The sequence below is a fragment of the Zootoca vivipara genome, chromosome 13 (assembly GCF_963506605.1).
Source record: "Zootoca vivipara chromosome 13, rZooViv1.1, whole genome shotgun sequence".
Classification (NCBI taxonomy): Eukaryota; Metazoa; Chordata; class Lepidosauria; order Squamata; family Lacertidae; genus Zootoca; species Zootoca vivipara.
Window position 1 is genome coordinate 22,446,881 of NC_083288.1, and position 26,887 is coordinate 22,473,767.

The 26,887-nt window shown below is 45.5% G+C and overlaps 1 protein-coding gene across 3 annotated transcripts; it reads right to left on the minus strand.

Annotated features, from left to right (window-relative positions):
- Positions 1–3,275: 3,275 nt before the first annotated feature.
- On the minus strand, positions 3,276–15,965 carry RAB5C (RAB5C, member RAS oncogene family). Of its 3 annotated transcripts, none has more exons than XM_035136228.2 (6): positions 15,912–15,965; positions 11,220–11,449; positions 8,400–8,551; positions 7,339–7,461; positions 5,602–5,695; positions 3,276–4,715 (listed from the first exon to the last, which is right to left on the minus strand). In XM_035136228.2, the coding sequence occupies exons 2-6, from the start codon at positions 11,383–11,385 to the stop codon at positions 4,603–4,605; spliced, it is 648 nt and encodes a 215-aa protein (XP_034992119.1). In that variant the 5' UTR covers positions 11,386–11,449; positions 15,912–15,965; the 3' UTR covers positions 3,276–4,602. The 3 variants fall into 3 exon arrangements, with proteins under 3 accessions (XP_034992119.1, XP_034992118.1, XP_034992120.1); XM_035136227.2 differs by having other exon boundaries at positions 15,839–15,962; XM_035136229.2 differs by lacking the exon at positions 3,276–4,715 and having other exon boundaries at positions 5,597–5,695; positions 15,839–15,962.
- Between the last annotated feature and the right edge of the window lie 10,922 nt (positions 15,966–26,887).

Here is a 26,887-nt window from a genome sequence, read left to right on the forward strand (position 1 = left end):
GGCGCGTGGGCGCCACTGCGCATGTGCAGGATAGGGGTTCTCTTGTGGCTATTGGCTGGATGCTGCTACGCAGCAGCTCCCCCCGCCACCAGTTGCATGCTGGGTGGTGTAGTTCCGCAGGTATGGGCTACTTGAAAAGGAGAATCAAGGTGCGGTGGGAAAAGGGGAAACGTGACCTCTGTTTCTACTGAAACAAAAAGAATGAAAAAAGAAAAGATGAATGCTGTTTACTTGTGTAGAAATATGGGATAGGTTCACAGGAGTGAAAACACGCAACATAATTTTGTTTAAATTAAAATATGTATGTAATATGTAAAATACTTATCGCGATCTTCGTATATTGCAGGTTGAAGGAAAGGGGTTTTCCTCTCAGAAGGCTAAGTTTAAGGGGACTGCTAATAGCTTTGAAATGACCAGGTGAAAAAAATTGTTACTGAAATGGGGTACTTTTATGTGGCAGGGCTCGGAGCCTCCACAGGTTGACTGCAGCTCCTGTCTCACACAAACAGGCAATAATAGCTTGGGGTTGATGGGAGTTGGGAGTCTCAAGAACCAAGTTTGTTTTATTAATGGGATCATCGCTATTACTGCCTTGAATTAAATGAATGCATGTTTTGTTACAATAAAACTTACAAAATCTAAGAAAGTCACAGGAAAAGATGCTTATAGAAAGTGACAACCCTCTTGCATTTTGGGATGGCTCTGAACTTGTGTTGAGTGACCTAGAATTCCTTTTTAAAAAAATGTTACCTGCAAAGGTCAAAATGCCTCAGAACACATGCCAAATGCTGCTTCTCATGAAAAGAACCAAACGTTGAGTCTTTTGTACATTGCTGCCCAGGAGTGAAGCCTAATAATAATAATAATAATAATAATAATAATAATAATAATAATAATTTATTATTTATACCCCTCCCATCTGGCTGGGTTTCCCCAGCCACTCTGGGTGGCTTCCAACAAAATATTAAAATACAATAGACCGTAAAACATTAAAAGCTTCCCTAAACAGGGCTGGCTTCAGGTGTCTTCTAAGAGTCTGGTAGTTGTTTTTCTCTTTGACATCAGGTGGGTGGGTGTTCCACAGGGCGGGTGCCACTACCGAGAAGGCCCTCTGCCTGGTTCCCTGTAACTTGGCTTCTCGCAGCGAGGGAACTGCCAGAAGGCCCTTGGCGCTGGACCTCAGTGTCTGGGCAGAACGATGAGGCCGTTTAGGGATTTAAAGGTCAGCACCAACACTTTGAATTGTGCTCAGAAACGTAGTGGGAGCCAATGTAGGTCTTTCAAGACCGGTGTTATGTGGTCTCGGCGGCCGCTCCCAGTCACCAGCCTAGCTGCTGCATTCTGGATTAGTTGTAGTTTCCGGGTCACCTTCAAAGGTAGCCCCACATAGAGCATGTTGCAGTAGTCCAAGAAGAGATAACTAGAGCATGTACCACTCTGGTGAGACAGTGCGTGGGCAGATAGGGTCTCAGCCTGCGTACCAAATGGAGCTGTTAAACAGCTGCCCTGGACAGCTGCGAGTCCAAAATGACTCCCAAGCTGCACACTTAGTCCTTCAGGGGCACCGTTACCCCATTCAGGACCAGGGAGTCCTCCACACCTGCCCGCCTCCTGTCCCCTCAAAACAGTACTTTTGTCTTGTCAGGATGCAACCGCAATCCGTTAGCCGCCATCCATCCTCCAACCGCCTCCAGACACTCACATAGGACCTTCACTGGTTCTGATTTGAAAGAGAGGTAGAGCTGGGTATCACCCACATACTGATGAACACCCAGCCCCAACCCCCTAATGATCTCTCCCAGTGGCTGCATGTAATGTTAAAAAGCATGGGGGAGAGGACAGAACCCTGAGGCACGCCATAAGTCTGAACAGTCATCCCCCACCACCACTTTCTTAACATGCCCCAGGAGGAAGGAGCGGAACCACTGTATAACATTGCCCCCAGCTCCCAGCCCCTCTAGACAGTCCAGAAGGATGTTATGGTCGATGGTATCAAAAGCCGCTGAGAGATCTAGCAGAACTAGGAAACAGCTCCCACCTTTGTCCCTAGCCCGCCGGAGATCGACCAGTGTGACCAAGGCAGAAGAATGCCTCTCACCTTTACGGCTGAACCACTCCTACCTGGCTCTTAAAAGTACAAATATACAGTGAATGAAAGAATGCCTTCAGTCTGACTAGATACAGGATTGCAAAACTACAAGCACAAAAGGCCTTCTTTGTGGAAACTGACTTCCTGGATCTACTGGCTTTCCTAGAGAAACAATGAGTAAAAATGAGACTAACAGTTTAGCTGAGATTTTGGCTCTCAGTTCTGGAAACTGATCAAGATCTGGGGGTAGGTGGCAACACTATTCAAGGAAGGCAAATGAAGTTGCCTTTTACTAAACCACCACCAGCCCAATGCTGTCCGGTAGTAAATTTCAGGTCTTTTGCAGTCATACTACCAGAGATGAAGGCTGCTGAGCCCTCAGAGTATATGCTCTTTTACTGACCTCAATGGAGCATAAGATTTAATATAGTGTGAACACCATCCCATGTTTTTAACCTATTACATACTGGAGGTAGGCATGCTTTCCCAATGGAAAGCCATATTAACCAACATTGGTGTTTAGTTCTGGGAATAGTCTATACATCTATATTTGAATTCTGACTGATAAGTCGCAGATCTATTTTAATTTGTAAACAATATTTTTCTTTCTTTGAAACACCCTCTCCCCCCGCAATCACTTGTTGCAACCATTTCCAAGGGGAGGAGGAGGATTCCATTCCTAATATCAAAAACTTCACTCAGCATTATGTAAAGATTCTTTACCAGGCAAACTGACCTTTTACTTCCCTTACAGAAATGGCACTACTAACGCTTTCTTTACAGAAGCTTTCTCCTGGACAATTTGGATGCTCACAAACATTCCATGATGTCACAGCAGCTCAGTCCACAACTCAAGGGCACCTACAGGCAACAAGCCATGTTTCACCCACCCACCCACCCAAGTAGTCCCTTGTTTCCTTTTCCAGATACAGATTCATTCTTGGAAGAATATTTGTGATCCAAGGATAAAGAACTACAATACTTGAAAATCTAAGAATATTAGCAGTGTAAGCCCAACAATTGGGAGTGTAACCATCTGAATTCATCCGAGCAATTTGTAAAATGCCCCCCAAATTTTGGAGTAAAGAGTTATCTTACTCCCAGGTGGGGAGTTTAGTGGAGATGCCAGACATTAATGTGGCTGATTTATACAAAGACAGAAGCTGCTTTTCTGGTCAGTATCTGATTTATAAAAAATTTATTTTTCAAATCATACACAACTGGAGCTTTGCATTGAAGAGACTGACAGACTCCTCCCTTTAAATACCAATATGAGTTAAGACAAAATTGCCTCAGGCACTAGATCAGAAACAAAATCTGTGATCTCCCTTCTGCAGTTTTATTTAGTGGAATTACCAATATTTCATCTGCATGTGAATACATATTATTGCCCCCCTCCCCACATCATGTTCATCCTCCCCACCCCCCCGCATCTATACATCCACCAACATCATACTATAGGGTTATTAACAATGGCATCGCGTTGCTCAAAAGAAGTGATAATTTTAATACAATTTTTCTTCAACAGGCTGAATTAGTGCATTATATCCAAAATGTAAATAGGGAAAAAAAATATTAATGCAGAGTTGGTATACCCAAAGCCCAATGCAAACTTAGGTGGGTGCAAGGCTAGTTGGTATATGTGATTAAAGAGATACTGATTGGTTATATGTTGAAAACTAGAATACAAAATACAGAAGAAAATCAGTTCCCTGCCCCCCCCCCCACAATCCCTGGCAATACTCATAATTGTGATTTGGTCAAAACAAGGCTTAAAGGCCAGAAGTTCTTCCTCAATCTAGCATTACTGCTACCGTTTCATTGAGTGGTTACCTGTGTGTTTCGTTACAGTACTTGCTTTTTTATAAGAGCAAGTCTATACTGTATCTAAACCAGGCTCCTGGCCAAGGAACCCCGGGAGTTGTCGTTCTGCCAGCATACAACTCTCAGCGCCTTCCCCGGCTTACGGCAACCACATTTTCTTTAGGGTTAAGCCCTACTGGTGGAAGTGACTTAGAATCACCAAGCAGGTGTTCCAAAAGTCACTTCTGGTTGAAGTAAGGCATGTCTTCCTTCCAAGCGGCTGCGAGCAAATACGAGGCTGTAAGAACCCTTCAGAAAAGGAAAAGGAAAAGGAAAGGCAGAGATAGGAGAGGCCAAAGCTCTGGAAATGCACATCACCTACCCATGAAGAGTGGTTGAAGAGGTGCGCCACAGTTCCTTTGTGTGTTTGTGCTCTCTCTTTTTTTTAAAAAGAAAAAGAAAAAGGTGACTAAGACTTTTTTTAAAAATATGAATTCATCATTTGTACAGAAGAGGGGGAAGGTGGTTTCTTGCTCCCTCCATTCTGCAACCAGAGGGAAAGAGAGGGGAGGAGACACAGCAGCAAAAAAAGGGGGGGATTGGGAAGAGGTGGGAAGAAGAGGGATCCTGGCAGCTGTTCTTCCGTAAGTGCGATTGGTTCAGGCGCATTCCAGTTGGGGCGGCCCAGAGGGGCAGGCAGTGTGGCCCCTTCAGTTGCAACACGGCCCCTTGCTGGGTTGGCTACTCTCCTGGAGGTCGACACCTCGGTTCCTGCCTGCTGTTCCCGTTGGGCACTGCGGTTCGTTTTTGGGGAGCTTCTTGGCTGAAGGGGGGGGGGGAAGGAAGAGGCACATCCAAGTGAACTGGTTTGTAAGATTCACCCTGTGGCAGGAGCAGGGGATTAAGAACATGCCCATCCCAGCTCCTGGAAGCTAGCATCCTCTCAATTTCTTGCTGCTTTCAAAGGGGTGACTGGCACCACTATATTCAGCTGGTCAGTCAAGATGGGTATATTCAGCTTCTCTGTCTCTAGACTCTCGTACCTTTCTACTCCACACACTCCTTGCCCCCAGCTGCCTTGCTTAACCACTGCCTCCTGCCCACCACTCTGGCCTTTCTACCGTACTTCTTTCTCACATCTCTCTCTCCCCCGCCCCGCCCCCCAATTTCTCAGCACACTACCCACTCTGTAGGCCCTTATTTCAGCTCCCCTCCCTTGGGACCTCCTTCCACCTGATCTTCCGAAGCCTGTATTCCTCCTACCCAGCACTTTTGGCAACAGAGAGTCAAGGTGCTGTAGTGGTTAAGAGTGCCAGACTAGGACCTGAGAGGCCAAATACCACCTTGGACATAAAGCTCACTGGGTGACCTTGGGTCAGTCACTGCCTCTCAGCCTAACCTACCTCAAAGGCTTGTTGTGAGGATCAAATGACCAAGGGTGGGGGAAGAATCAAGCACACCACCTTGAGCTCCTTGGAGAAAAAGGTGGGATACAAACTGAATGAATCCCCACATGGCCTTTCCTGGACCTAGGCCTGCAAGTTTCCTCAAGTCTGAACTGGCCAATTCTGCAGCTAACTGCCCCCCAAGCTGTTCAGGAACCCAAGATTGTGATGTGTGTGTCTATTTATTTAACATCACTTTGTCCCCAATATATGACAGTGTGGAGGGTGACTCACCACCCTGCGTCTCCCCACCACTTTACTAACCTATCGCCATGAAGGTCTCATTCACATTCATTGCAGTCTTTGCGGACGTCTCCATAAACAGCAAGCTGTTGTCATCTGCATAGGACTGGGCTTCCTGCAAGGGAATGTGTCGAGCCAAATCAGAATCTGTGCAGAGACATGCACTCAGCCAACCTTTTGGCGGCCTGATCTGGTGCTTCCTAGAACCACAACTCAGTAGCAGAAAGGAAGGGACATGGCAGAAGTGGAAGACTGCTCAGCGTGAGAAAAGAGCTATGATTGGAGCAGGCCTGGCAAGGGGCGTCATGTTCGTTGGGTGTCCCAGCTGTGCTTGAAAAACAGAGTTCGCTTAATGGGGGAATAACGACAGCCTTGGCCACTGCCAGCATCATCCCAGGGGGTGGCACGGTGGAGACACTCCAGTCTCCCAGGACGGCATGACTCAATGGTAACTGAACCTGGCGTGACAGCTGTGGGGCAGCCATTGATGCCTCCAAGAAGCGAGAGCCTCCCCACCGCGCCACACACTCTTAAGATCAGGCAATCCCAAACTTTGGCCATCCAGATGTTTTGGACTACAATTCCCATCAACCCCAACCACTGGTACTGTTAGCTAGGGATCATGGGAGTTGTAGGCCAAAACATCTCAAGGGCCGCAGGTTGGGGGTGCCTGCTTAAGATCTACTCATGAGGCCCTTTCTCCAGAACTCCATAATATTGGAGAACTATTACTCTCTACCAGGATCTTTTTTGTTGGCGCCCCAATACCTCTGGATCCCCCTTCCAAAGGAGATTATAACAGCCCCCTCTCTGCTGTAAAACCTGGCTGTTTCAGTTGGTCTTTAATAATTAACTACTACTCTGCCCTGTTTTATTTTGATGATAGCATTGTCTTCAGTTCACATTGTGGTTTTTCCAATGGTTGCCTCTACTGCAACACACTATGGAACTTGACTGAATGACTGTCTGTCTAATATGACACCATCCGTCCTGTGGGAAGAACATACGACGCTGGTTCTTGTTTGAGTGCGGCTGGTTGTTTTGGGGGGTATCTGTTGTTTTTTAGAAATGTCATTAGCCACTTTAGCGAAAAAACAGGACGTTAATCTACTAAATAATTACAAGTATTTTTAAAAATAATAATACATAGTAGCATCTATTACAAGATACTTGACAATCCCCAGAATTTTGCTCACACTGTCATGATCACTTAGCATTTATAACACATCCCTAAGACTTTCAAAGCTATACAGAGTAGTTGTACAGATTACCAAGCAACTGTAAGATAGTTCAGCATCTGCTACGGTATATATGTTGTAAAGTTGTATGTCTGCCTATCTGTCCGTTTTCTATAGGTTTTGGCCACCTCTCAAGGTATCAACATGGGGGTCCATGAGGCGTGAGTTCCGCCATTTTGAATCAAGACAGTGGACAGAAATGTGACTTTGGCATGACTTCACCCCCCCTCAAGTTGATTCAGGCCAGGTCACGTTGAATTCCTGGGTTGGTTGGTGTGTGTGTGTGCGTGCAGCCCTGAAATTCACTAATTAAACTATCAATTTAAAAATCACAATATTTATTGGTTTCTTTAAATTCCCATGCCATACCAAGCACTTCCCACTAGTTACATATACATTGGATGAACAGGAGAGGAAAGTTGTTTGCCTAGCCATGTTAGCAAGTTCATGACAGCAGCTTCCTGCAGTCACAGGACGACTACAAGGAGGTTTATTTCCCAAGTCAATGAATGCCACTCACCTGGAAGTCAACAGCTCGCTTGCTGGCCAAGTCAGCCTTGTTCCCTGCCAGGGCAATGACTATGTTAGAGCTGGCTTGCCGCTGCAGTTCCTTCACCCAGTTCTTGGCTCGTACAAAGGTGTCCTACAAGAAGGAAGCAGGCAAGGAAAGGGGGAAGTCAGCTCAGCAGTCAGTTCAGTGCAAGAAGAATACCAGCTCTTTCTCACTGGAATGCCAACACACTCTTCCCAACAGGCAGAACAACATGTTTACTGGCCTGTCACATCCACCTTAGTTTTGCATATCCAAGGCTGGGCAAAGATTGACAGCGGGGGAGGAAAAATTGCTAGCAAAATTGACCTTTTTATAACATTCAGAGTTATGGGTGCTGCTGGATTTTACATGTAAATGAGTGTGTTGGACAGGTTTATGCTTAACAAACATTGCATGGGGACATTAAACTGCTGTATTAAGACCAGACTTCAAAATTCCTCAACATCCAATTTGAATCCCAAGATTTTAAAATGTTAGGATTTGGCTAAGGTTCAACAGCTCACAGAACTGTGTCTTTTGGGGCTATCGCCACATGCCTTAGTATATGGAAATGAAATGAAATTGACACAAGAACAGTAAGCATGGAAGTGTTCCAACATAAGGCAGCAGTTGAGTCTGCTGTACTACTACAGGCTGCATGCCAGCGCTTCTAGCTTCCCCCAACATGCTACTTTTCCAGATGCAGAGATTATTATTTTTATGGAAGAATGTTGCATCATGGAGACGATGCCATCCAAAGTGGTGAAGCCCAGACAATAGATTTACAGCCTCGCTTACTAGACTCAACAGTAAATTCCAATTGCAACTAAGGTCTAAAGAGCCCAGCCTGTTTTCATACCACCAAGGAAAACCAAGCTTTTTTAGTCTTAAAGCAAGCCCAAGGGGCTTGGTTTTTATTCAAAGTTACACCCTGGGCATTCGTCAAATGGATTCACACACGCCCAGGACTTCAGGCATTCAAGATTATCGGAACAACAGAAGAGGCTCTCCTGGGTCTAAGCTGACAAGACAGAGTCAAAAATCCTCACCATGTTGGTGATGTCATAGACAACAATGGCGGCTTGGGCACCCCGGTAATACATGGGTGCCAGACTGTGGTAGCGCTCCTGCCCAGCTGTATCCCAAATCTCAAACTTGACCGTTGTGTCATCTAGGCAAATGGTCTGTGTGAGGAAAGCCGCTGGAAAAGAAACATTAGCTCAGAGTTACAGGAAGGTGCAACAAAATCTTGGTTTGAACTCTGCACATGTTCTGATACATTTCCTAGGTACCATTGTTTTACTTGCACATTCAAGTACAAGTTTTACTTGAAATTTTGGAGATGATTAATTTTTGCTATGATCGGTATTATGTTTTTGTCTCTTTATTGTTAAACGTCACTATCAATTATCTATGGATTGTTTAACTTTATTGTATACTTTGAGATATTGTTGTTTATGGCTACTTAATTCAAATTCTGTTGTATTTTTTGTAATTATATAAAACTTTTATAACCCCAACTTTCCTCCAAAGAGCTCAAGGTAGTGTAAATAGCTCTCCTCCTCCCCATTCTATCATCACGATAAGATGGGTTAGGCTTAAGAGTGAGCAACTAGCCGAAGGCCACTCAGAGGGCATCATGGGTGAGTAAGGATTTGAACTCAGGGTTAGGGTTAGGGTAGGCAAACTAAGGCCTGGGGTCCGGATCCGGCCCAATCGCCTTCTAAATCCGGCCCACAGATGGTAAAAACAGCATGTTTTTACATGATTAGAATGTGTCCTTTTATTTAAAATGCATTTCTGGGTTATTTGTGTGGCATAGGAATTCGTTCACACCCCCCAAAAAATATAGTCCGGCCCCCCACAAGGTCTGAGGGACAGTGGACCAGTCCCCTGATGGAAAAGGTTGCTGACCCCTGCAGCAGCTAACCACGACACCATACTGGTTCCTGCAAATGACACTGATGTTGTAAGCCACTCTGAGCTACCTCTGGGAAGGTGGCATACAGGCAGAAGATGCTGTGTGATGTGGCTCATTCGCTGGGGTTGCTAATCTGTGACTTTCCAGACTAGAACTTCCATCCGTCTCCAGCAGCATACGGATAAAGGGAGTTGTAGTCCAAACCAAACATCTGAAGGGCCACATTTAGCCCTGCTGCAAGTGATTTAAGTACCATGGTACTTTGCTGCAAAAAGAGCAATGTTAGCCATTTGAGGGTGGGGGGATTTGTTAAGTAGAAGCCCTACTTTTGTGCAGTGCTTGGACAGAAGATCAGTTCACACGTCCCTTTGGCTTGTGTGCAGGAGTTAAGCTTTGGGCTGATGTGATCTACACCAAGGGATGCATGCCCAGTTCAAACAGGAAGGGCACAGGACAGCTGCCCTCACATTTGTGCAACTGCCTTCTTCTTCTAGATGCCAGGTTCAGAACCCAAAATGCTTTCTGGAAGAACTGCAAAGCTTTCCGTTTTCGGACTGGCATTTGACAACTGGGGTAAAGCCAAATGTGGGTTAGCTAGCAGAGAATTTTGTTGCGGCACCTGCATCCCTGTTTGTTCTTACCCATCCCAAGCCTGCAAAACAGGCAAAGCAGAATATGAACTAAAGAACGTTAAGGTGAACCAGGTATTCTATCTGTAAGCAAGTAGGCTCCACCTGTCCATACCTTTTGCAGCATGAAGTGCAGCGGGTCTACAAAGCACACACACACACACACCCCACACATACAAGGCAGAGGTCAGGTCAGTCCACACTGAGTCCTATGCCCCACAGCATATATACAACATGTACCTGGCAGGCTGTGGGCAAACCAGCTCCTAAGCAGCCACTGCTCTATTCAGATTCTGTAGTCTGATGAAATCAAATAGGACTTGACATCACTGACTCCAATCAAGCCAGAAGTCCCCACTTTGCAAAAATTGCACCAGAACTGCCAAGGTCGATCTTGACAGAGGGGCATTGTAAGAGGTGAAGCAAGAACTTGGCGTCAGGCTGGCTAATCTGCTCAGGGCAGAGAAGACGCTTTTTCCAAACTGACATTTTTGCAAGGATAGACAAATGCATAGCCTTCTCTTCCTTTTGCCGTTTCGTCTGCAAGTTTCAGCCAAAAGTGGCATTGTGGCTCTAAAAAAAAGTCTAGAAGGAACTGTTGAAACAGATTAACCCCCGTTAGCCCCCACAGACAACTGCATCCTTCTGCCAGTTTGCCTCTGTTTGGAAATATTGCTGGGTAGGAAAACACTGTCAGAAGAGCAGTGAGAATTAGCAATGGCAGAAGAGCTTCTTTAATGACAACTTGGTCTCTGCTGCCAACTTCCTCCGGTAGTTTAAACCAGGCTTTTAGTGTTGCAGCCCCAGCTCTCTGGAACGAATTACCAGCTGAAACCAGATAAGCAGCTAATGAAGACATTTTTGTTTAGGAAGGCTTTCCCTGTCGTTTATGGAAGATTAATTATACATCTGATTAAATTGTATTGTTGTTTCAGAGTATAAATGGTTTTATTGTTTTAGAGCTTGCCGAACTGATTTTATTAGTCTTGGAGCTTGCGCTTTATTCCATTTTGTACCATGTATGTCTATAAATCTATTTAGTAATTTTAATAGTTTACAGCTGTAAGTGACACTGTTTAGATATGTAGGGAATACATAATGTCCTAGGTGGGAAAAACAGGGCCGACCAACAGGCCTGGCTAGTGCTTCACTTTGAAATGGAACGGGCGCCTTATTAGACTCACTGAGAATTCTTTGCACCATATCGGTGTGGAAAGAGCTCCCTAATCCCAGAAAGTTTGCATGCTAAGGGGGGAATCCTGCAAAGGCCTGGGACTCTTCTGCAACTTAACCCACAGCTGGAGTCCACCAATACTCACCTCCGATTGTGCTCTCCTGGTACTCATGGAACTGTCCTTTCACGAAGCGCAAGACTAGGCTGGACTTCCCAACAGCTGACTCGCCCAGAAGAACCAATTTGAACTGACAGATCTTGTTCCCGGCAGCTGGCCCGTTTGGCCGTGCAGCTCCACCGCGGCTTGCCATGGCCTGTTCCAAGGGCACAGGCTCCAATGAGGTGGGACTGTTGGCGAGGAACACAAATCTCCAACTGAAAGAGAGAGACATTTCAGTGATGTGAAACCGACTTTTGAGCTAGCACAGAGGTGGGGAAACCCGTGGCCCTCCGAGTATTCTTGAACTCCACCTCCTGTCAGTCCCAGCCGGCACAGGTGCCTTGCCCCTGCCCTGATCCAGCAGCTCAAATGTGGAACTGGAAGCTTCACTCCTGCCACAAGCTCTCCTGGGTGGCTTCAGGTGAACTGCTCCCCTGTCGTTCCAATGTACAGAGCATCTTACCTGAAGTGGCTTCTTAGTCCTTCTAATAAGCGCATGCACTGTATTGTTCGCCACCATTACAACAGCATTAGTCTGCAGCATTAAAACTTCCGACATGATCAGCTGGGTTGAGGGGTGCTCCAGCCCAGTGGATCAAATATCAAGCTATAAATTAGGACGTCTCAATCTCACATCTTCCATAACCCACTGGGTGGCCTTAGGAAAATAGTTTATTCTTTGTGTCTACCAACAGGGGGACAATACTGATACAATTTGTGGGGTTTTTTTTTGTAAGGATTATAACAAGGTAGCTCTATGTTGAATAGAGGTGTAATATGCTATACAGAGTACTACATTTAGGCATCAAGGGTTAGTATGCCCAGAGCAAAAGAGACTGTGGACCCCATCTTACTTTTTTTTACTTAGGTAAAAAGTTACATTAGCCTTCCACACTACACTTCTCTGTGCCTCCCTAATATGGGAGGAGAAGATATAGGGGAAGGATTAAAATAAACAAGGTAAATAAGGAATTAGGAATATAGTTGAAGCGTATGCTGATCTCGTGATTTCGGACATGATTGAATAATTGAATGAGTGTTTATTTTTGTTTGTTGATTGTATTCTCTTTATTTATTATGTTTATGATTATTATAATTATTATCATTTACATTATATTATTTGTAGTAGAAGCTATACGGTATTATTTTATATGTCTTATTATGGTTATTTATATATGATTTTGTATATTATGATTTCTATATTATTGTTTTGCTTTTTTGTATGTCATTATTTCTATATATAGTTTTGTTTTTGTGTGTAAATGTATTTTAATTTAAATTCCAATAAAGTTAAATTAAAAAAAACTTTCTTTTTAAACATAATTTTTATTAAGCACTTTCTTTGGTTACAAAAGTAGGTGTGCTATCTCTTTTTTCAGGTCGTAGAGTCTTTTTAACCGAGCAGTTACACTGGATGTGCGACATTAAGTATTGAATACAATATAAGATTGGGGGAGGAGAAATTGGGGGTGGGGTGGTTAAACTTATATTCTTTTAGTTAGTGTATGCGTGGAGCTTTTGTGTCAGCATCACTTGGGTATGTTCTCTTTCTATTCATTTATTGTTTTTCTTAGGCAGTGAGAGAGGTCGGTGGGGTGTGTGTGTGCGTGAGAATTGTTTGCTTGGATTGTTGGGGGCAGCCGGATTGGTGATGCCCCTAACTTTCTCTGCCTAAGGATGCTAAATATTCAAACCAGCTGATCTTTAGGCAAGGCACTCAGCATTTTACAATTTATACTGTACTGAGTATACTGAGCAGTAACTCAAAAGTGAAAGAGAAACGAGTTACTGTTAATCAGTAGTCCCTGATATATCTGGGAACAACCATCCTGACTTGGTTACTGCATTTATAGAGTTAAGCTATTGAAACGAGATGCTTCTTTTCACTGCTACACGTTTAAAGCAATAAGATGGGTCTGTCAGGTTACTTTGTGTACTGACTGCACACACTGTTATTTAGTGTTTTGACTGTGGCATGTGTGTGTTTTTACTAAATACTGCACAGGCTAACCCTGAATAAATATAAACAGAAATCGTTACCGGCAACTTCTCACGTCACAACCAACAGCACAACAACCAGACAGGGGGACCTTCCTCAGCCTGGATATGGATTGTGAGAAACCATGTAGCATTTTACAGACACACAAGAGTCTTCTTAAGGCACTGAGGTCTGGGGGATATGATCTAACTTCAATATGAATCGCATATGTACTCCATTGTGCCCTAAACCTTTGCCAGAGAAAAACCTCTGGTGCCTTGCTATAATACTAGCACAGGGCCCACCGATATGTTCATGGAAGGAGGGCTTGTGAATTAAAAGAATCTCATGGGGATGCATGACCCCAATGTTGCATCCAAAATAGGAAACTTCTCCTGTGATCCTTGACCATCGACCATGCTAGCTGGGGCTGATGGGAATTGGGAGTCCAAAGGTTTCCTCATCCCTCCCCTACATAATCCCTATCAGTGACGGACTGGCGACCTGCAGCAGGGGTGGAGCACAGGTTTTGCTTTGAGAAAGCCAAATGTAGCACCTGCTCTGCATACAGAAGGCCCCGGGTTCAATCCCTGGCATCTCCAGCTAGGGCTGGGAAGGCTTCCCTATCTGAAACCCTAGAGACCTACCTACTACCAGTTAGCATAGACAATACTGACTGAAGATATAAAGCAGTTTACTGTGTTTCATCGCTATGTCAGTGTTCCTAAACACAGCATTTCCATGAAAGTGAATGCCCACCATTCACTTACACAAGAGAGAGAAGAATTGCACTCACACTCCAATATTAAGAATTAAGCATGCTCCCATCTGCATAGTTTGCTTCTTGGCATGCTGGAGTGTAACAGAATGCTGGGAGCTAGCTACCCCTCCCATCTGGCCATGTAGAAGGGTAGACCGTTAAAGACACATATCCATATATTCAGGAAAATGGTCAAAGGAATTACATTATACATCAGCTTCCTGAACTGTGGCACAACTAACATTTAACAAGGATTTAGAGCATGGGGGGGGGGGAGGAGAGAAAGATATTGCTGAACTACAACTTCCATCCTCTGTGGCCATTGGCCATACTTCCTGGGGCTGATGGGAGTTGTAGTTTTGTAACATCTGGAAGGCCAAATGTTCTCAACACCCGGTAGAAGGGCAGGCACAGGAAAGAGGAAAGGTGCCTTAAGTTTGGGGACAGCAAACATAACTTTGACAAGTACTGTACTGTAAGTCTTTTACATTCAAGCAATGCAGAATGTTCAGGCAACATTGTTCCTGCATACAGGCTTAAGAGAATCTGCAATAGAGAGGCAAGGGGTGGGGGTGGGGCAGGGCTGCAGTGATGACCAGGGATTGAGATAAAATGGTGGGAGTGGGGAGAAGCCAAATGGCAAAAGGTGGGGCAAGAAAGAGAATAGGGAAATTGTTACACAAAGGAGGGGCCTGTCCCCTTTGGTAACAATAATATGAACTTTCATTCACATATACAGTAATCCATCAGCATTTTTACAGGCTTCAAGAGGCAAACCAGATCCTTATATGTACTGTATTGCCAAACACCGAATGGACTCATGTGGGAGTGAAAATTTGAGTCACAGTCCACTTTCTTAATCACTACACTAACTTCGGAGATGTCTTTCAAAGAATTCCATGCAATATAATGGTAGTAGTAAGAAAAGGGATTTGTCATAAAACTGCTGGTTATTATCATGTTGGTTTTGTCTGATGAGGAAAGTACTGAACCTGTTAAGTTCAGACGACATACAAAGTTCACAAATTATTGACTCTCAAGATAGCTCCCTGAAAAAAAGGCCCATAACCAAGTCATTTTTATTACAATCCTACAGGCTGATTGTTTTAAATGCAGCCTTTATTTGCAGCAACTATGATCACAGATAGAATATGTATACTCATAGTCCAAGATACAGTAGGACAGAAAGAGAGTCTGATAACCCCCTCTGCTAGAATCCACACCCTAGGTTAGAATATCATAGCTTTAGGGATAGGATATCTTATACAGGAAATGTCACACCTGTTGAACTTCTGCCCGACAAAGCTGATAAACGTTCACTCATCCCCTTAAGAGGAAATTAACTGGCATCTCCAGTTAGCAGCGCACCAGTACTGTAAAGAGCTCCTCTGTCCAAACGCACATATTCAATGTTTTTCGTGAACACCCAATCCTCTGGGAGCCTTGCATACGAAATGTGACTACTACCGCTCTTAGACTGCAAGCCTCAAAGGGCAATGAGAACCGTTTCTCCTTAAGGCGCTTCCACAAAGCGCCGTGCAGGGCGGAGCAAACAACAACCCTGCTGGGTCGGCCACAGCGGTCCTCCTAGTCCAGCATCCTGTTTCCAAGAGCGGCACACGGCATGCCTCCAGGAAGCCCGCAGGCGGGGCTCGAAGACAACAGGTGCTCGAGAGAGGTGCACTGCCCCTAGCCATGGAGGCTCTATCCTTGCTCGCCACGGCCGAGCCAGCCCCGCTATGGCCAGCAACGCCCATCTGCGAGGAAGGCGAAGCCGCGGGGCTCCTTCTCCGAAGGCAGGACAGCCTGCGCTTCCCCAAGCCCAGCCCAGGCCAGCCTCCTCCGGACCCGATCCCCATCACTCACCCGCTCCCGCCTGCGGGACCGCCGCCGCCGCCGCCACCAGTCCTCCCGCTGCTCGGTATCCCCCTTTACCCACCACTCCAAAAATCTCAAACGGCGCCACTTCCGCCCTCGGCTCCTTTCCAGCTTCTTCCGCTTCCGCTAAAGGCTCCTCCTGGCAGCGGGGGCGGATTTTCTTTTTGCTTTTCTACTTCCGCTCACCTTGTGACAGGCTGCTCCTTCCACCAATCGAGAGGGGGAAAAAAAAAACCACCAGCAGCAGCAGCCCCGCCTTCTTATCCTGCCGTAGCTGCGTTTTAGGGCACAGGGAGGGAAGGTAAATTGGTGGGGTGATATCCTCCAAAGGGGCTGCTGTTCTTTTTCTGCGTTCTCTCCGTTAATTACCCCAGGGTTTATTTGTTGCTTTATATATATGTCATAAAAGTTATACGCCGCTCGATTGTTTAAAGAACAAGAAAAAAGCTACCTCAAAGCGGTTTACGAAAGTGAAGTCAATTTGAAAACACAACCCTGTTTTTTAAACATACAAAAGTTAACTCACGGAAACCGATTTTTAAAAATCACCTCAACTTTTGAAGGGGTTAGTGATAGAACCAGAAATTCAGCAGTAGTAACAATAGCTAATGCCTTTGAGGGTCATACATCGAAGGAGTAAACTTGCACAGGATCGGGCAGCAAACGCAATTATTATTTGAAGACATTCACATTTTCAGATTCCTTGAAGACGTCACTTCTAATTTCTCTCTCTCTCTCTCTCTCTCTCTCTCTCACACACACACACACACTGGTGTTGGGTTGTTGTTTTTTTGTTATTTTACTTAAGTAAATTGTTTCTATAATTAATCAAAATGGTTTTTTTTCTTCTTTAACAATTCTGGTCCCCTTAGTGCAAACTTGCTCCCACACGTAAAAAAATATAAAGGACCCCTAGACAGTTAAGTCCAGTCAAAGGCGACTATTGGGTTGTGGCGCTCATCTGGCTTTTAGGCTGAGGGAGCAGGAGGTGGTGATGGTCACCGACTTGGGTGGCTTTAAAAAAAGGATTGGACAAATTTGAGGAGGAGAGGGCTATCGGTAGCCTACAAGCCATGATGGCTATTCTTCTGCCATAATTCAGCTGGAGGATATTATGCTTCTGAATACCAGTTGCTGGAAACCATGGGAGAGGAGGTGGCTCTTGTGATGCTCTGTTCGCCCACAAGCATCCGGCTGACCACTTTGAGAACAGGATGCTGGACTAGATGGGCCATGGGCCGCATCCAGCAGGGATACTCTTTTGTTCTTATCTATGTGCTGAGTTTCCACAGCACAGAGTACAACTAATCTTTTCCTCTTCCTTCCATTTGTATGTTGCAAGTGCCTGGAAAGCCTATGGTGGGTTCTCTCCTATTCAAATGGAAGCAGAAAGTACTCCCAGGCTGGTGAGTACTTTCAGTGCATTCCTTTCTTAACATACACAACTGAACCATCATTTTCAGGGCAACCCTCGCCCTTTAAACTAGGCTGCTGTTCTCAGGTGTGGTGGAAGATGCTGTCTGCTGGCCATACCCGCACCATAAACAGAAACCACATGGCTTCCCTCAAAGAATCATGGGAGCTCCAGTTTGTTCAGGGCTCTGTGAGAGGTAACCTACATTTCCCAGGGTTCTGCGGTGGTGAACGCATATGCTTTTAAATATATGGTGTGGAAGTGACCGAGTTAAGAGTCAGCTATCACACTGGTCAACTTTTGTGCAACTCAACACAGCATCATCCTTTTGCGTCAGCACTGAAATGACTTTTACTCGCCCTGTTCTTAATATACTGCCAATGAAGCAGGTTATCAAAAATAGATAACTCCCATCCCTTACGGGGGTGCAATTAGTGGCGGCACCTTCCTCAGGAGCTACAGCTATAACAAAGGCAGCATTTTTTCATCTCCGCCAAGCTAAGCTGTTGGTCCCTTACCTCTCTCGCCCCGACCTCGCCACTGTGATCCATGCGATGGTCACCGCCAGGCTTGATTATTACGGTATAACTCACTCTATGTGGGGCTGCCCTTGAAACGGACCCAGAAACTCCAGCGGGTGCAGAATGCTGCAGTGAGACTCCTTATGGGGTCCGCGCCGCAGGATCACATTCACCCAGTGCTATACCAGCTGCACTGGCTCCCACTGGAGTACAGGATCAGGTTTAAGGTGCTGGTTTTAACCTTTAAAGCCCTCCCTATACGGCCTAGGACCCTCGTACCTACGGGGCCGCCTGTCCTGGTATGCCCCACAGAGGACCTTACGGTCTGCAAATAACAACATCCTAAAGATTCCGGGCCCCAGAGAGATCAGACTGGCCTCAACCGGAGCCAGGGCCTTTTCAGCCATGGCCCCGGCCTGGTGGAACGCTCTCTCACAAGAGACTAGGGCCCTGCAGGATTTGATATCTTCCCGCAGGGCCTGCAAGACGGAGCTGTTCCGCCAGGCCTTTGGTCAGGGTTCAGTCTGACTCATTTTCTCCTTGTATAAGAACAAGCACGAAGGAGGTTCCCAGATTGCTCACAGGTGCTCATAATATCAGTGGAAACAGTTAGTAACCACCTTCAATTTTAACCTGAAGATTGCCACTTGTCCTGTTTTAATTTTAATTTGCTTATGCATTGTCTTACTTGTATGATGTTAGCCGTTCTGAGCCTAGCTTTGGCCAGGGAGGGTGGGATATAAATAAATATTTTAATAATAATAATAATAATAATAATAATAATGGGGAAGGCACTGCTCACATGGGTTTACATCACCTACGAAAAAGGATTATTAGTAAGCATTTGCAGAGCCCTCATGGGTGCTAGGTTGTAACTGACCAGTAGAGGACGCCTCAGGCCAAGGAAAAGCAGACAGGCAAACACATTTCCCTCTACGGTATTACAGTACCATAGCTGCCAAGTTTTCCCTTTTCTCGCGAGGAAGCCTATTCAGCATAAGGGAAAATCCCTTAAAAAAAGGGATAACTTGGCAGCTATGCAGTACTGTACTGTATATCCAAACTAGGAGGTGCTGAGGCTTTAGCCAGCTTGCCATACCTTATGACCTAGAAGCTCTCCCTCCCCGCCCCTGACCCCCCCCCCCCCCGTCCCTTTCCAAGGATGTAGTGACTACCCGCTGAGAGGTGAAAGGTCCTTTGCACAAAATCAGAGGCATGATTTCCTCTTGATTTAAAAAAACCAAAAGCATACAGACACACTAGGAGAATTAATATTCTAAATTAATGCAAGGAAATTAACAAAATGCAAGGAAATTAACTTATGTGTATGGTACAACCTATTTCATATAGTTTTTGTTCTTTCCCAGTTGTTGCTTTTTTTTAAAAAAAAAAGATGTAAATATAACTTTGGACTGTTCTCTCTTTTCTAAGGAAAGAAGGAGCTGGGTTTTCCCCCCAAACAAACAAACAAACAAATATGTGTTTACATCCAACTTATCATCCCTTTGGAAAACTGCTGGCGGGTTGGGTCATAGCAGGCTGTTGTCGTCACCTAACTGCGCAGAGTCCATTCTCCGGGGTAGGTGATGAAATGCCCCTTCAGGTCTTGTTTGGAAAGAAAGCAGGGCAGCGTTGTCAAGGTGGAGGCAGCTGTGCTGCTGGTTGCTAGGAGACACGGGCCCCATCATGACAACAGGACCAAATCCCAGGGAAGAGGTAATCAAGGGGCCTGGCATGAGGAAGGAAGGCTGCAGTGGGACATTTGCCCTGCCACCCAACCCTCACTTCCGACTCAGTCTCTATGCAACACAGTAGTGACCACCAAAGCAGTGGCAACAGTTGCCGTAGCAACAAACCTGCAATCCAAGATGCTCAGCTAGGCAGGGTTTCAATGGTACCTACTCAAACAAGGAAGAAAGAGGGATGAGTGTGGAGATGTTGGGAGTTTCTGTTAAGGAGATGCTGCTAGTTCCTCCTTCAACATAGTCGAACCCAGGATTTATAGCTTGTGATATCCCTGTGTCATGTCATATCTAAACCATCAGAATTGAGACATAATAATAATAATAATAACAACAACAATAATAATAATAATAAAGGTGAAGGGGCCCCTGACCATCAGGTCCAGTCGTGTCCGACTCTGGGGTTGCGGCGCTCATCTCGCTCTATAGGCCGAGGGAGCCGGCGTTTGTCCACAGACAGCTTCCAGGTCATGTGGCCAGCATGACAAAGCTGCTTCTGGCGAACCAGAGCAGCGCACGGAAATGCCGTTTACTTTCCCACCAGAGCGGTCCCTATTTAACTACTTGCACTTTGATGAGCTTTCGAACTGCTAGCTGGGCAGGAGCTGGGACCGAGCAACGGGAGCTCACCCCCTTGCAGGGATTCGAACCGCCAACCTTCTGATCAGCAAGCCCTAGACTCTTTGGTTTAACCCACAGCGCCACCTGGGTCCAATAATAATAATAATAATAATAATAATAATAATAATAATTTATTTATACACCGCCCATCTGGGTTCCCCCAGCCACTCTGGGCGGCTTCCAACAAAATATAAAAACACAGAAATCCATCAGACATTAAAAGCTTCCCTAAACAGGGCTGCCTTAAGATGCCAAAATCAGCTGGAGTCTGCCATGCACAAGAGCAGACAGCCCCAAACTTCGGCCCTCCAGATGTTTTGGACTACAATTCCCATCTTCCCCGACCACTGGTCCTGTTAGCTAGGGATCATGGGAGTTGTAGGCCAAAACATCTGGAGGGCCGCAGTTTGGGGATGCCTGCACAAGAGTTTGCAAAAGAACAGCCTGCCACCCTTCAGATCACCAGTCTGCAGATCACCTCAGAGAGGTGGAATCTGTTTTCAGTGTCCTGGAAAAGAAGTGACTCTGTGCATATGCAGAACACACAGTCTTCAGTGAGAGCACACGCACTTACTGAAAAGCAGACAGAGGGTTATTTCCTTTGCTAGGAAATGATCACAAAAAAACTTACTCCCTGACATCTAGGATTTGGCAGGCAGGACATCACATGTGTACCATCACCATCACCTCCCATGTTAGAACATTCACAATGGCCAGTTGTGTATTCCAAAGCACATTTCAGTTCCTCTTTCTGAAAATCAGCACCCAGTTTCATACTGCCAGCTAGCTGGAGGTCTTGGCACTGCACATAAGGCTTCATGTGAAGGCATTTTGGATTGGTTCACAGAAACGGAGGCCAGACTAATTTATTGCTCCAGAGCAGGCCAGGCCTTACATTCTATGTAACATAGCAGTTGACATTTGCTCCATAGAACAACAGTGGTGTGTAGACTTTTCTCAGGATGGCAATTGGTTTAAACAAGGCGGAACTCAAATGGTACATTAAGCCCTTAAGCAAATCCACTTGCAAATGAGTCCCATTGGTATCCAGGGGCTTAACTTCCAGATAAATGCAAGTTTAACTGAGATGCTGCAGCAGAACAGATTGTTTTGAGGAACTGAGAAGAGATTGGGTGGAACAATGTGGAGGTTTTGTGTAGCTATGTCCTTGAAGTTTTGTTCTGAAGAATACCACATCAGACCCTCCAAGTGTCCCTGTTTTCCAGGGATGGTCCCAGATTTACAGAAGCCTCCCTGGTTCCTTATTTGATCCCAGAATGTCCTGCTTTTCCTTAAAGGTAAAGAGACCCCTGACCATTAGGTCCAGTCATGACTGACTCTGAGGTTGCGGCGCTCATCTCACTCTATTAGCCGAGGGAGCCAGCGTACAGCTTCCAGGTCATGTGGCCAGCATGACAAAGCCGCTTCTGGCGAACCGAGCAACAGGAGCTCACCCCGTCGTGGGGATTCGAACCGCCGACCTTCTGATCAGCAAGCCCTAGGCTCTGTGGTTTAACCCACAGCACCACCTTAGGGACATTCCTTAGGATGTCCCTATTTTCATCGGGGAAATGTTGGAGGGTATGGAGTTATGCAACCCCCGAGCCAAAGAGATAAGTAACTGCACAACCTTTAGATGACCTCTGAAGGCAGCCCTGTATAGGGTAGTTTTTTAAAAATGTTGTATTATGTTTTTATATATTTTGGAAGCTGCCCAGAGTACCTGGGGCAACCCAGTCAGATGGGTGGGTTGGGTTGTTGTTGTTGTTGTTGTTATTGTTAATATTGAATAGGATGCCCCTATTTTCATCGGAGAAATGTTGGAGGCTATGCCACATGCACACTTACCTGGGAGTAAGTCCCACTGGGCCTAATGGGGCTTACTTCTGAGAAGACTCTCCAAGAGTGGGATTCCACAAGAGGAGGGAGAAGATGGCACTGTATATTTTATTGTTTGTAAGCCACTTTGAGACCTATGGTGTGAAAAGACCTACGGTTATGATTTTTAAATAAATAAATCCAGACTTTCAGCTTTGTGATGCTAGAGAGAGTGGGACTTTCAGATTGTTGACACCACTCTGTTGGGCTTCTATTGATTTGTGTGCCAAAGGTGTTTTCTAAAATTGATTCCCTGTTTTGCTAATGTAAAGAAAGACTTCCTCAGCTTCCATCTGCTGCTTCCCTGTGGCACAATCCCAAGCAGTTCAGGAGTGTGTATTTGTGTGTGTGAATGAAGAATCCAGTTGGCCAATGCCAATTGTAGGTGGGGAGCTTTTTCATGCCAGACCTTGTACATCACTCCCTCTCTATATCAGACTGGCAGCTGACTGGGTGAGCCAATACTGCTGAAGCACTATTCACTTCTCCCCCATCCCCTACACAAAATTATCATTAACAAGGGAATGAATTTTGCAGCAGGAGCCAGTCCTACTCAAGCAAGCTCTGTGTGCAATTGAGAATCCTGGAGGATCAGGGTTTTTACCTTGTACTGAAGGCCTTTAAGGATTTCATTAAAAAATAACCTGTCCACGTTGTTGCTTTTGCTATTTGGCTGCACCTTGAAGCACTTAGTAGTAATACTTAACATATACGGTGTTTCCTGCGTGTTCAGAACGTGCATTCTATTGTTGCAATCCTCACAATAGCCTTAAGAGGTCACCAATATGCTGCTCATGGGCGCCCACAGAGGCCTTCCCAAAAGCCATAAGGCTCCATTCTTCCAACTGTCCACAAGCTGAAATTAGGTTTGAAAGCAGCATTCTTGTGGCTGATAGAATCGGTTGTGCTTTGTGCTTGATCATGGTGTATATGTGGTGTCCACCAGTTTCTCCAGTTTGCAAATGTACCCAAGGGCCCCCAAATATTGGGAACCTATGCTTAAGGTAGATCAGTTTTATAACTCCCATGTTGCAGATTAGGGAAAGGGTGCTGAGTATGAGCTGGAGCAGCTTGCCAAAGACCATGGCCGTCTTTACCTGGGGGTGCAATGGGTGCGGGGCACCCGGACACGGAACTCTGGGGGGCGCCAGGCGCCCGCTGCTGAAGCCGCCTAAGCTCTTAACTATCTACCTCAGGGATGTCCAACCGGTCGACCAGGATGTATCCAGCGCCACCCCCTAGTGTCTTTCATTTTCGCATGATCACAAAAAGGAACGCGGAGTTATCGCTGCTGCTCCCCCCTTCATGTCAGCGTTTTTCAACTTTTGCTGCCGCTTTCCCCCCTAAAAAAGGCTCAACAACTTTGACCCGCCCCCCCAAAAAATAAGGTGGGGGTGGGGTGCTGGGCGGATCTTTGCACCTCGGCAGCACATATGCTAAAAACGGCCCTGCTGAAGACTATCTAGAGCAGGCATCCCCAAACTGCGGCCCTCCAGATGTTTTGGCCTACAACTCCCATGATCCCTAGCTAACAGGACCAGTGGTCGGGGAAGATGGGAATTGTAGTCCAAAACATCTGGAGGGCCGAAGTTTGGGGATGCCTGATCTAAAGAGTTCAGGCTAGGCAGAAGGTAAGGATTAAACCACAACCTTCCTGACTCATAGCTCTCTTGGAGACTAGATTGCATCAATTCTGATAGTTTAAGTCAGCCTATCAAATTTTTTAAAAGGTAGTTTAAATTTTTTATTGTGTTTTTATTATTATTGGTTTTTTAAAAAATGATCGGTTGCATTGAATTAATTCATGGTAATTTGTGTCAAGCGCTTCTGAAAAGTAAGCAGTGATGAATTATAAGCAACCATTGGGATTGTTTAGTCGTTTAGTCGTGTCCGACTCTTCGTGACCCCATGGACCATAGCACGCCAGGCACTCCTGTCTTGCACTGCCTCCCGCAGTTTGGTCAAACTCATGTTCGTAGCTTCGAGAACACTGTCCAACCATCTTGTCCTCTGTCGTCCCCTTCTCCTAGTGCCCTCAATCTTTCCCAACATCAGGGTCTTTTCCAAGGATTCTTCTCTTCTCATGAGGTGGCCAAAGTATTGGAGCCTCAGCTTCACGATCTGTCCTTCCAGGGAGCACTCAGGGCTGATTTCCTTAAGAATTGATAGGTTTGATCTTCTTGCAGTCCATGGGACTCTCAAGAGTCTCCTCCAGCACCATAATTCAAAAGCATCAATTCTTCGGCGATCATTGGGATACAATTGAACAAAAATTAGTCTCAACAGATCCCTGTTGCAAGCAGTTGAATGGAATGGGATATCAGTCTGATCCAATATGTGTGCTATCATAGCACATGCATGCAGACAGGCTATAGGTCATCCCTCACCCTGGCTGCGTTTCACCCGATGCACATTACCTGTTTGGCTCACCAACACCACCAAACCCCCCTTCTAACTCCTGTTCATGCGCTGTCATCCGCACATGTGCAATGGCTGTCTCAAGTGTACACACCTCAGCTTAACAGTCAAATGAATCTGGCTTAAGTTGCCCTTTCGGATCGAAGGCCATTTGAGGAAAAACACAGCAGGACTGATCCACACTTATAGCTCTTTCCAGCCACAGTCCCTGCATGCTTTAAAGTTCTGTAGCGGAGTATCCTTTTTTGCAGGCACTGCTTGAGCTCTGACACCTTTGGGCTTAGAAATCAAGAACCAGGTTTTGCAAATGGAAATGGTTCAAGCTGTCAGGATATATTAGCCTCCAGGGAGGACAAGAAAGAGATTGGCTAATTAGAGAAAGTCAGTCAATCTACGTTCTTTAGATTGGAAAAAAGAGGACAAATGCTGCAGCTTTTACCCAGAGGTCTCTCTCCTCTGGGTTGTTGTTTTTTTTAGGTTACCCCCCCACCCCACCCCAGCTGTCAGGAAGTGCTAGAACAGAATAGAAAAACAAATTCTTTAATTTGTCAGACATTTCACGGAAGGATAACATATCCCCCTCCTGCACCCCTTTTCACCATAAATATTAAAAGAAATAAAACAATAATTTAGTATAGGGGGGTTGGCTCTGTGGCAGGATTGAAAAGCAATCGGTGGGTCAGAGAAAAGGCTGTGTACACACTGTAGTTTCTTAAGGGTTGCTAGGAATTGTAACTCTGAGAGGGGCAAGCTTGGAGGGGGAATTCTTGGAGGGGGAAAATGTGCTTCCAGTGTGCATTAAAAGTACAGTGTGTACACTGATTCTGAAGGTTTTAGGGGGAGGAAAGAAAAAAGTAAAGATGAAATGAATTTGAAGAAAATTTCCCTAGTCGTTTGCTCTTAACATGTTCCTGTTTGAAGAAATATGCACATATATTCTCCTCCAGAAAGAACTCTGTCATGGGGTGTCTGCTACAAATAATGGAATCTGAGCCTCATTAAATGTGGCAGAGGGGAGATGGGCAGAGCCAACCTATAGGATAACATCTACTGGAAATTCTTCTGTGCAAGCTTAACTGAAACAGGAAGATAGCAAGCTGCCTTATCCCAAATCGGACCATTAGTCCAGTATTGTCTACACTGGCCGGCAGCAGGTCTCTAGGAGCCTTTCCCAGACCTACCCGGAGATGCCAGAAATTGAAGCAGGGACTTTTTGCATGCAAGCATGTGCTCTGCCACCAAGCTAGGGTGTTATTCAGAACTATTGCTCTTGCACAGCTCCCATTCATTTCAATGAGGCTTGCACATATAAACTTCCTGATAGATTGTGCTCATATTAACTCACAGGAGGAAAGGTACCCTGCCTACTTTCCCTCTGTAGCACCAAAATGATTTGAACCAGCCTTGTGCATCTGCATATTTAGTGCTATGAGTTTGCAGATGCCAGACTCTTCTGCATTCCTGGATCCAGTAAGTGTTAGAATTTAATCAAAGCTTGGAAAGCTAAACTGGGTGCCAGAGCCATTCTAATCCTTGGACCAGCAAGTGTTAAAATATAAGCCAGGCTAGTTTCCTGTGATCAGGTAATCATCGCCTGGGTGATGGGTCATTAAGAGTTATGACAGACACCACAGTCTCTGCTGTGCCTCATTCCCAAAAGGAAACACGAACTCTGGGTGAACACCTAGAATCTCTGGAATCTCGCACTGTTTGGAGATTAAGGTGGTGTGCAACAATATACAGTATTGCAACATGCCATTTGATGCTGTTAGGCAGACTTCCCCAGCCTGCTGCCTTCCAGATGGTTTGGACTACAACTCCCATCATCCCATGCTGACAGGGTCCAAATCTGTGAGTGTTGTTGGACTCCAACTCCTATTCAGCCCCAGATAGCATAGCCAGTGCTTGGGGATGATGGGAGTTATAGTCCAGCCACATCTTCCTCATCCCTGGTTCATAGCTTCAAAGCAAGCTGGGCTTGAAGCCATGATTTGAAGCTGGTTTAATATACTGGCTTGCTTCAAAGCCATTGGCCAGAATTTCCAAGTTTGCATGTAGCAGGAAGCTATGGATTAAGTGCTGAATCATAATGTGTTCAGCTTCTTGGGACAATGAAAAGCACTGTATGCAAACACAGTCGCTGCCTTCAAAATGCACCGGCAAGATTCACGAATCAGCTGCCTGTGTTTTTTCTTTTAAAAATGCCTTTTAAAAACAACATTGAAAACCCAAATGTTCACTTAAATCTGGAACCCAAAATTTATCTTCATTTTGGCTCTCATGGGAATAGTTGCCTCCCGCATGGAGAAATTTTAAAAAATATATCTACTGGTTACAAAAGAAAAAAAAGAAAAAAACCAACAGCTTGCTCGCCTTCTCTGCAGAGTCCTGAGCCCTGAGCAACCATCAGGAAGAAGGTGTGGTGGCAGGAGGCTACTTGGCA

Coding starts and splice junctions, on each gene's coding strand:
- RAB5C (XM_035136228.2), bottom strand. CDS start 11,385: ATGGCAAGCCGCGGTGGAGCTGCACGGCCAAACGGGCCAGCTGCCGGG. Junction 5,696..7,338: donor AGCGAGCTGTTGACTTCCAG/GTGAGTGGCATT, acceptor ATTCCCTTGCAG/GAAGCCCAGTCCTATGCAGA. Junction 4,716..5,601: donor TGAGACCTTCATGGCGATAG/GTTAGTAAAGTG, acceptor CCCCCCCTTCAG/CCAAGAAGCTCCCCAAAAAC.